At 37.1% G+C, this 11353-nt stretch overlaps 1 protein-coding gene across 1 annotated transcript; it reads right to left on the reverse strand.

Moving 5' to 3' along the window:
• Nucleotides 1-603: 603 nt before the first annotated feature.
• LOC127618803 (caspase-9-like) lies at nt 604-9644 on the reverse strand. The gene is made up of 10 exons (XM_052091437.1): nt 9308-9644; nt 8708-8909; nt 8059-8163; nt 7839-7891; nt 4953-5129; nt 4745-4834; nt 4352-4499; nt 3893-4081; nt 3266-3375; nt 604-2279 (listed from the first exon to the last, which is right to left on the reverse strand). The coding sequence occupies exons 1-10, from the start codon at nt 9437-9439 to the stop codon at nt 2172-2174; spliced, it is 1314 nt and encodes a 437-aa protein (XP_051947397.1). The 5' UTR covers nt 9440-9644; the 3' UTR covers nt 604-2171.
• Nucleotides 9645-11353: the final 1709 nt, after the last annotated feature.

The raw sequence follows: 11353 nt of genomic DNA on the forward strand, positions 1-11353 counted from the left end.
TTCACCTTACTGGCCCCTCCTCCCCTCTGACTGTGACCTTCTCACTTTCAAACAAACACATTCACAATGAGTGCCTTTCACCATTTTAAAAGTGTTATATATACCATCATATTTACAACTTCCATGACTTTCCATGATTGTCATTCATGACACATTATAATAATTTTCTTTATATTTCTGTCCCAATTTCTATTTGTATGCAAGGTACCAATCCTTGGAATTAGAAAATTTAAAGGAACGATTCTCCCTACCTGTTTGACTTTCTTTCTTTACACTTCACATGTATGGACAAAAAGAAAGAAAAAAAAAAAGGATGCATTATGGAATTGGAACAACACAAAATGTAATTATGTGTAATTATTAACTATCATGATATTTCTAGGTTTTCCACAAACCCTGTACTTACAGTGTCACTGCTTGTTTAGATATCTGAAAGAATTCATGTGTGTGTGTAAAAATGGTGTTTACAATCTGTCGCAATAGCAGTTAGTATGACTTGGGCAGATCTTCACTTCCACAGAAGATCACAAGGCAACAACAGCAGCTAATGGCATTAAGAAAACATAAATGGTGGAAAAAGCTTTGATTGAATGACCTCTAAACTGATAGCTTTAATGACACTTTATTAAGACCTTTTACATTTTCTCAAACATAAAAATAGACAGGGAGACATGGATCAGACTGCATCACATGTCACATTTAAAGGTGTGGCAGTGGTACAGGAAATAGTACTATAATACTACAGAAGTATTTAAAATTTAAAGTACAAAATGTCAGTATACCAAATCGATAGAATTAATAACACAAACCTATTGCAATTTATCTCATTACAGAAGAGCTCTTTAAAGGTCTTTAATAGTTCACCCACAAATTTTAATTCTCTCATCATTTACTCACCCTTATTCTATCCCAGATGTGTATGACTTTGTTTGTTCTCCTGAACAACCAAAGACTTTTAGTAAAATAATTCAGCTCTGTAGGTCCTCACAATGCAAGTGAACGGTGACCAAAATTGTGAAGCTCCAAAAAGCACATAAAGGCAGCATAAAAATAATCCACATCACTCCAGTAGTTAAATGTATGTCTTCAAAATTAATACAATAAGTGTGGGAGAGAAACAGATCAATATTTAAGTCTTTTTTTACTATAAATTCTCCTCCCTGCCAAGTAGGTGGCGATAGCCACAAAGAATGCGAATTGCCAAAAACAAAAGAAGAGGAATGTGAAAGTGATATTGATAGTAAACAATTTAAATGGATAAAACATTAATTACCATAAAATCAACATAAAACAATCATAAAATAAAATTAATGACCATGAAATCAACAGCAATGATGTTGACTAGGTCAAAGCTTTCATTTAAAGACACGGAAACCCTTTTAAACCCTTACTGCTTACTGATAGTCCATCGCCTATTCCATAGCTGAGGTGCATCTTACTGTTGTAACATTTAAGGAGCACATGCTCAAAATGATCATCTGTGAGACTATTGCACTTTGGGGCAAGAATATGATGATATTGATATGAAAATGATCAATAAATTATTAAAAATGTATTGCTGTTGCCTTGTTAATATATAATCTATAAAAACCAACTGTAGTCCTTTTACGAGTGCATTCAAATGTAATTTAATCCAATTATAAGTACTTGATTTTTGTAATCTCATTAATTAATGTAATCTGTTACTACCCAGCACTGTATGTGTGTGTGTGATATATATATACACACACACACACACACACACACACACACACACACACAGTAATTTCTTGAGAAGATTATTTTTCCAACACCACAATTGTATTTACAACAACCACAAGAGTCTATTGTGCTTCCTTGAAGTGTCAAAAACACTCTCCTACAATCACGTATGACAGATTGTTAGAGAAATGAGAAAGTCACTTTTATTATTAATGATAATATTTCCAAGCTATGAACAGTTTAGTTGTAGTTATCTGTGAAATCTAACTTCTGATTCTTAGCATTTCTAAACACCATAAAAAAGGACTATTAAAACAAACACTCCAGTCCAGGTTCTGACTACATGGTTCTGTTCATGAAATAAAAAAAAAAGACAACTTGTTTTTTTTTTGATGCAGAATGAAGCATGTGGCAGTGTTCCCATTACAGCACACAGAGGCATCCTGAAGATCTTCGAGACCTCCGAGTGATCATGACTGCGACGTCTGAAAGTAGAGATGTTTTCGGAGGAAGTTGAACGACCCGGGCATTTGTTTATACAGGCCTTTGGCAGATATTTGGGAAACTGCATCATTTACCTATACAAAACAAGTACTTTTAAATTAAATGCTTTATTTTATGGCAATTATTTATCTCTTTTTGCCATTTTAAATGACTATCTCAGAAAAAAATTAAATGCTTATACATTACTGGTAGCGGTAGAAGTTAATGTGCAATATGTCTATTATTGTGTGTATATTGTGCATTATTGAGTGTATATTTTGTATAATGTGGATATTGTGAATTATGTGTATAATGTGCAGTGAGTGTATTGTGTATTAAATGAATAGTTCACCCAAAAATAAAAATTCTCTCATCATTTACTCACCCTAATGCCACCCCAGATGTGTATAATTTTATTTCTTCTGCAGAACACAAATTAAGATTTTTAGAAGAATACCTCAGCTCTGTAGGTCCGTATAATGCAAGTGAATGGTGATCAAAAAGCACATAAAGGCAGAATAAAAGTAATCCTTAAGACTCTGATCAAACTGATTTTAGGTGAGAATAGACCAAATATAACGACTTTTTCCACTATAAATCTTGCCATCTTGAAATCATGACTGCCAAGGAAACTGCTGATGTCAAGTTTTATAGTTAAAACTGAGTTACATTTTGGTCTGTTATCACCCAAAAACTTCAGAAGACATGGATTACCTTTTTGCTGCCTTTTTGTAGTTTCACATTATTTGTCACCATTTACTTCCTACAGAGCTGAAATATTCTTCTAAACATCTTTGGTTGTGTTGTGCAGAACAAAGTCATACACATCTGGGATGCACGAGGGTGAGAAAATGAGAAAACATAAATTTTTGTGTGAACTATCCCTTTAAGTACATCTACATATCTCATTTAGAGTTTACTTACCTATTCAAAGTCAACTGCAGTGTACATTCATAACAAAATTATTATTGAGGTTGTTTTGTTGCACACATTGCTATTTATTTTCTTTATTGCTTGGCACTATTTGAAGCAGCCTCTACTGACAAGAGTACAAAAAGCATTTGATGTGAGAAAGGCTTACCATCATCAGCATGGTCACCAGATCATCAGTGGCAGCATTCTGCTCAAGCACAAGATCAAGATTCTCCACATACCAGGAGCCAGCCTGCGTGTCCCTCCATGAGACATAGCCTGCAAATGTTTTAAAATGATGATCATCCATTTGCAATTGTAGTGTTTGGCACTATTCTACAAACAGTGTTACTCAAATCAAAGATTAGTCTTGCATTAACTAATAGAAGACTGTAGCCCTCAAGAATTTCTGATATGTGCAATAAAAATATTCAATCAGCAAACATGTTTAAAGGTGAAGTGTGCCATTTCTGCACCTCTAGATCACCAAACGGAATTGCAAAAATTCTTTCTCCCAAAACTCCCGTTTGCTATTGGTTGGCCAAAAGTAATAGTCCTGTCCTAAAATAACACCATTGGTTGAGCCTTTGTTGCTATGTAGGGCTGGTTGGGATGTTTAATCAAACAGAGTGATGTTGTGACAGTGCCACAGTATTTTGGGGAAATCAACGTATGAATGGCTTACAGTTCTTTCTGCATATTAAACTAGATAAGAGGAAGTATTTTAATGTCAAAATAATCACACAGCTTTAAAGACAGAACATGTAATTTTGTAGTCCATGACAAAAACAAAGACCTGGAAATGTTGAGTAAGATACTAGGATGTCGCTGGGTGTGGGCAAAGTGGCACGAGCATCAGGTTCATCGGACGTGCTGAGAGATTCACTGCTGGAGGACGGGGGAATAGCATCTGTCTGGTCATCTGTCCCACCCAGAGAGGGCTGCACCTCATCTGGAGAAACCTCAAAGCCTGTGTCCTTCTCATCTGCAAATGCACACAATATAGACACGACAGGATTAGGTTCAGGTAGTAACATGCATCTCAAATGCATCTCCTGGTATAACTTGCGATCATATTATTTATGATTTTGTGACTACTGTAAATCACCGTTTTCTGGGACGCATTAGAACAGATTAGTGTTTATACTTTATATATAACTTACTTCAAATAATTTTAAGTAATCTTGAAGCCCCCTTTTCTGAGGCCCCTTGGTGAGAACCACTGTTCTAAACTGCATATTTCTGAAATACCCACCTCCTCCACAGGCCTGGATGAAGAAAAGCTTGGGCTTGCCCTGTAGAGAAGGACAGTTCTGACCATTGAGGTAGTTTGTGATTATCTGAACGGGGACAGCAGGTCCATCCACACCATGAACTGCTCCAGGGAAACGATTGTGGTTTGCCTAAACATTTGAGAAAAAAAAGGAAGAGCACAAGAATATAATATAAGTACTGTTGCACAAATGTTTTTAATAGAAATGCCATGAATATATGATAGCATGAAATGAGCACTACAAAATAAGGAAGCAAATAAAATGGCAAAAAAAATTAAGAAGCACTTCTTTGTAAAGCAGCTAATAGTGCTCATAAATACAGAGCAAATGTAGCAGATGTTCCATTTTCGTAAATATAAAGGGCTGGTTTTTACCTCAGTGCCATGCGAAAGGATGATCACCACACAGCAGTCATATGCAGAATGATCCCTCTTTGCTAAAGATGACATCTCATGTCTTATATACTACAGAAGGGAGAAAATATTTTGTTCTTTTTTTTATTTGAATTTCTTTAATTGTATTAAGGACAGTAATATTTAACCTACGGTTATGTAAAATTAACTATAATAATAATGATCTTACTTTGCATTTCAAGTTCCTTTTCACAACAACCTCAAATTTAAGAGCTTTGAATCTTCTCTCCATCTTGTCACAGTCAATGTTGGACCCCTTTCGATCCTTTAGGTCAGAGCCTGGGTCAAAATCGACGTTGTTTATAATCAAGCACATCCCGCATGGACTGGCATCCATCTTATAAGACTGTACAAATAGAGTAATACATGTCATTTGTGAAAACAAAAAGCTTGTAAGTTTAGTTCAAAGTAGCAAAGAGGACACAAGAAGTGCTACAGAGTAACATTACAGTAACATTACAGCACTATCATTATAGTGTGCTTGCAAAAGTTACTTAAAGGAAGTGTTCACCAAAGACTAAAAATTCTGTCATCATTTACCAGAGGTTTGGAGCAAGTCACACATGTTAAAGTCACAAGCAAGTCTCAAGTCTTGACCATCAAGTCTCGAGTCAAGTCTCAAGAGCAGTGCAGACAAATCAAGCAAGTCAAGTTATTGACTCACCTCACGAAAGTCAAGTCCTGATGAGTTTCAAGTTAAGTCAAGTCAGTAATTCACCTCAAGCAAGTCAAGTCCTGATGAGTTTCAAGTTAAGTCAAGTCAGTAATTCACCTCAAGCAAGTCAAGTCCTGATGAGTTTCAAGTCAAGTCATTGACTCACCTCACGAAATTCAAGTCCTGATGAGTTTCAAGTCAAGTCAAGTCATTGACTCACCTCACGAAAGTCAAGTCCTGATGAGTTTCAAGTCAAGTCAAGTCATTGACTCACCTCACGAAAGTCAAGTCCTGATGAGTTTCAAGTCAAGTCAAGTCATTGACTCACCTCACGAAAGTCAAGTCCTGATGAGTTTCAAGTCAAGTCAAGTCATTGACTCACCTCACGAAAGTCAAGTCCTGATGAGTTTCAAGTCAAGTCAAGTCATTGACTCACCTCACGAAAGTCAAGTCCTGATGAGTTTCAAGTCAAGTCATTGACTCACCTCAAGAAAGTCAAGTCCTGATGAGTTTCAAGTCAAGTCATTGACTCACCTCAAGAAAGTCAAGTCCTGATGAGTTTCAAGTCAAGTCATTGACTCACCTCACGAAAGTCAAGTCCTGATGAGTTTCAAGTCAAGTCATTGACTCACCTCACGAAAGTCAAGTCCTGATGAGTTTCAAGTCAAATTGAGTCATTGACTCACCTCACGAAAGTCAAGTCCTGATGAGTTTCAAGTCAAGTCATTGACTCACCTCACGAAAGTCAAGTCCTGATGAGTTTCAAGTCAAGTCATTGACTCACCTCACGAAAGTCAAGTCCTGATGAGTTTCAAGTCAAGTCATTGACTCACCTCACGAAAGTCAAGTCCTGATGAGTTTCAAGTCAAGTTGAGTCATTGACTCACCTCACGAAAGTCAAGTCCTGATGAGTTTCAAGTCAAGTCATTGACTCACCTCACGAAAGTCAAGTCCTGATGAGTTTCAAGTCAAGTCATTGACTCACCTCACGAAAGTCAAGTCCTGATGAGTTTCAAGTCAAGTCATTGACTCACCTCACGAAAGTCAAGTCCTGATGAGTTTCAAGTCAAGTCATTGACTCACCTCACCGAAAGTCAAGTCCTGATGAGTTTCAAGTCAAGTCATTGACTCACCCTCACCTGAAAGTCAAGTCCTGATGAGTTTCAAGTCAAGTTGAGTCATTGACTCACCTCACGAAAGTCAAGTCCTGATGAGTTTCAAGTCAAGTCATTGACTCACCTCACGAAAGTCAAGTCCTGATGAGTTTCAAGTCAAGTTGAGACATTGACTCACCTCATGAAAGTCAAGTCCTGATGAGTTTCAAGTCAAATTGAGTCATTGACTCACCTCACGAAAGTCAAGTCCTGATGAGTTTCAAGTCAAATTGAGTCATACCACAGTACTATAAGAAATAGAGGTTACTTTTTTTTAATAATTTATTTTTGCTCTGAAAAGATGAAAGATTTACTTAACCTTTCCTTGTGGTTTTTGAAATGTCTGATGAAATTTTAGGTTGTGGTGGTTTTATCGGATATTTTTGCATTGCATATTGTGCATCTGGCAAATCTTTTTTATTCATATGGTCCGATTCAAAATCTTCATATCCAAAGGAGATTATTTTAGTATCTCGACAATTATCTGTCATTTTGGCGCATTGTGAGTGCAGCGTTAACTGCAGATGCAGATCAGTGGTGCTGGCGGGCTTACATTTTTGCATGTGAATTTATTGATGTAGCGATATTTTTTTTTAAATGCATTTCATTACTGTTTATTACAAGGTATTGAAAGTAATAATAACATTCAAGTCAATGTCTAGTCAAGCAGTTCAATTCAAGTCTCAAGTCAAGTAATTTTCTTCATATAGTCAAGCAAGTCCTTAAATTTGCCACTCGAGTCAAGTCATGTAACTAGAGTCCTCCACCTCTGTCATTTAATCACCTTCATATTTTGTTCTAAATTCATACAACTTTTTGTCTTCAGAGCACCACAAAAGCAGATGTCAGGCTGAATGTTAGTGACTGACAGCCATTCACTTTCATTATAACGAAAAAAAAATGCAACGATAACATTCATCAAAATGTCTACTTGTGTTCCATAGAATTTATTTGAAACACCATGAGAAAATAAACATTTTTATTCTTGGGTGAATTATCCCTTTAAGTACTTTTCATAAGGACACAATGATGGTAGAGCTGTATTTTAACTAAGCACTCCAGTTTTTGGGTAATTTCTGGGTAAACAATTCCTTTAATTACATGTAACTCCACTGGGACATTTCCTCCAGCTAGTGTACTTTCATTTGATTGGGATATAAATTAGGATGGCATCTGCATTAGAATGAAGCATTTTTGCCAATTAGCATCATTGACATATTCACGCAAAAACATTTTAAGCATTTACCTGTATACTGTCACGTCTCTGTCTGGGTGGTATTATCCTTTGCGTTTCAGAAGCTGCAGAATATAACATTTTATTCTAAGACCAGAGATTTTTCAGGCTTTGTAACCAAAAGGTCTTTATTTGCGCAATGTATTCAATTGTAAATACACTTGTAATATGAATATGAATATGAACTTTATATACAGTATACATGGTTGTGGTTTACATGACAGTGACTTACGTGGGCTAATGGGCTTGGAAACAGGCAACGTTTCTGGTCTCAGAGGTACTAGCCGTGGAGGAGTGAGATCAGGCCTGTCTGGTTTTTCAGGGTATTTGGGTGTCTCTATGTTCAATTAAAAGTTTGGATAAAAAAAAAGGTACAGCAATTCATATAACATAGACATACCATAATAATGAACTGTTCTGTTTCTATTGATAAGATAAGCTCAGAGGGACAATGGAAGGATAAGTAAATGCTACTGTGTAGAGGATTTATGCCAGGGCTCAGAGGTAAGGATTATTTTTCTGAAGGCCATGTCTGGGCAGTAGATCTTTACCTCCCTGCCAACATTTTCACTGACCCACCATAAAAATTTTACATTTTATTTTCAGTACTGCATTTTTGTCTTTGCCAGAATTTTACACTTATCATTAAATATTAAGCTTTATTTAAAAACAAATATTAGTCTTTATTATATTATTATATAGTCTTTTTGAACTTTGTCCTACAATGTCAGTGATTACCGATAAGCCAGTAGTTTAAGGAATGCAGCTTTTGTGTTTTACATTCTACTGTATTATGGGAGCATGACAATATCCGTCTGACTACAGTATATCCAAAGTTTATAGTTATCAAGTCAATTTAGTTTGAAGTAACACACACTTACGGACTGGCAGAGGGATCAGTACTGAAGGCTGCACAGGGATGGGGAGAGGTCGATGAGCTCCATCTCCACTCTGCAGGAGCTCTGCGAGATCATCATGGCCAGTCTCACGCAGACATTCTAGGAAGGCTGGGAAAGCCCGACTCCCTCTCGTCTCCAGGTCTGTGACCAGTTTTCTGGCTTGATCACGCCGGATTGCCTTGCTCTGTTAAGAAAACAATAATGTTTGAACTATTAATGTTTTCTTACCTTCATAATATGTGGAAAGTATATAATTGATCATTAGTAGTAATTTGAAGATCCTATATGATGCACAGCAGTTTGAACGCAATGATGACATTTAAATTGGAGGTCAGGTTTGGATGCTGGCCAGCATATTAAGGCAGCATAAAAGTAATCCTATGATTCCAGTATTTTATCAATGTCTTCTGAAGCGATCTAATCAGTTTTGGGACCAATATAACTCCATTTCCAAACACATACAAAATCTTTCAAATTGCTTTTACTTTCAGTTAAGCTCGCAGTGTAAAAACAACAGCCACTCCTTTGTCATTTCAAAACCCTGTCCCAGTTTCCCTTTTAAGAACACAGATACAAGTTTACCTGTATTTCGTCTATCATGTCCTGGGTGATGACCCCCTTTGACAAAAGCCCATCGCAGATGTCTGCTGGATTTAATGTCTCTACTAGATTGATTCGGTGGCGCTGAAGAATCCGTCTGTGCTTCGGGTCCATTCTGACAATTACACAGTGGTATTCAATGTGTTTCGTTGTGTCTGTATTAGTAGTTTTCAAGATAGCGTGTTTTTTTGTAAATCAATCTGTGGCAGTAATGTAGAACACACGAGTGCCCCGGTAAAAGCAGCAAAGAGCGAAAAACAAATGTGAAAGTTCCAATCGATTGTCAATCAACAAAGCGAACCTATTCCGATTCACTTCCGTATTTACATCACGTTGCTGATTACGTCACTCTCTCTAGAGCGTACTGGTGATTATAACCATAGACATCTCTATATAATATCTATGATTATAACAGCAGACTGCGCTCTTTGATAATACATAATGTACAGTTATGTTGGTCCAGAAAAGCACATATTTACGAACATCTTTCATATTTATGAGAAAAGAGCTACCTGATTGGTCGGTGAAACGTTAGAGGTTAGGGGTGCACTTACAGCTTTACCACCCAACCACTTAGCGCTCCCGATGAATACTAACGACTCTGCCAATCAGGTATCGTTTTTGTCATTACTCTTTCGCTGCCATTTTCTGCAGTGAGAATCGCCGCTTAAAGGGATCTAAACCCTAAACCAACTTTTTTTAGTTAATGATCTGTAAGCATGGGGCTTTATTAGTACTGGTCATTGATTCAAGTAATTTTTTTGACATTTGTGTATAAAGTGTTTTAATTCTACAATATATGGTGTAAAAACGTCTGAGTGCTGCCCTCTTCAGGTTGAACGGTGGCTACTGCAGTTGAATTTTCCTATTGGCTGTTGCGGTACTTCATGACGTAAGCGGTGACAGCTGACGTAAGCAGGTTCCAGCTCACCACGCCAGATTCATGTACATGTCGTCTTGCGACCGTGTGAGGAATAATAATAACATAGAGTCTGACAGCAGCTGTCAATTAATCCGTCACTACGAGTCTCAGGTGTGCCCCCCGCCCCGCTCAGCCCCGCACTCGGTTCGTTCCCTCTATCCCCGCCAGGGTCTGCCCACTTTTCCAGCATTTTCAAATATTTCTAGTGGGTGGAGTCAGACTCTGAGCAGGTGTTTAGTTACCCTTTAATGAAACTTAAAGTAATAATAACACACCTATTTTGCTGACACAAAAACACGACTAAAATTGTCATGTAAAACTTGCAAATATATCCATATCTAATTACTGCAGATACCACTCTAAATAGTGGAGATTATAACATTACAGGGTGTGTTTGTGAATAAATAAAAAGCACATCTGTTCAATACATTTGACTAGGAAATCTTAGACCGCTATAAACTGTAGGGTTTTTACAGTCCTTTAAGATTGTTGCTTGTCAGACTGTACGATACACATCGTAGCTGACTGTGTTCCCAATCGTCCCGAACAGTGAACGTGACTCACGTACGGGAGCGTTGCGGAATAGAAGTGAAATGGCGAGATTTGCCGCCCCGGAGGATTTGTTTTCTTTGAAAGTCAGGACAAAAGCAAGGCCTAATCACACTTATTCCCAAACCAGGAAAAGACTCTAGATTGTTGGACAATTTGCGACCTATAACTTTGCTAAACACTGACTATAAATTACTAACCCACATATATAATAATCGATTGAAACTTGGTTTATCCAAAATTATTGGGGAGACACAAACTGGATTCATTAGAGGCCGATCTATACATAACAACATTCGATTGGTTTTGGACTTGCTGGAATATAATCAAGAAATTGAGGATGATGGGGTTATATTATTTTTAGATTTTTATAAAGCCTTTGATATGTTAGAACATTCGTTTATTTTTAAATGTTTGAAAATGTATGGGTTTGGTGAAAATTTTTGTAATATTATTCAGTTATTTTACACAAATACCAATAGTTCAGTGGCCCTACCAACAGGTACTTCACCCAGATTTGATATCAAGAGAGGAGTTAAACAAGGTTGCCCCGTCTC

The sequence above is a fragment of the Xyrauchen texanus genome, chromosome 25, assembly GCF_025860055.1.
Source record: "Xyrauchen texanus isolate HMW12.3.18 chromosome 25, RBS_HiC_50CHRs, whole genome shotgun sequence".
Classification (NCBI taxonomy): domain Eukaryota; kingdom Metazoa; phylum Chordata; class Actinopteri; order Cypriniformes; family Catostomidae; genus Xyrauchen; species Xyrauchen texanus.

Bases quoted from the DNA above. Each gene is read 5' to 3' on its own strand.
- LOC127618803 (XM_052091437.1), bottom strand. From the start codon at position 9,439: ATGGACCCGAAGCACAGACGGATTCTTCAGCGCCACCGAATCAATCTA. The intron at 8,910-9,307 runs GTAAACTTGTAT...TTTTCTTAACAG, and splicing joins ACATGATAGACGAAATACAG to AGCAAGGCAATCCGGCGTGA. The intron at 3,376-3,892 runs GTCTTTGTTTTT...AAACATTTGCAG, and splicing joins ATCTTACTCAACATTTCCAG to GCTATGTCTCATGGAGGGAC.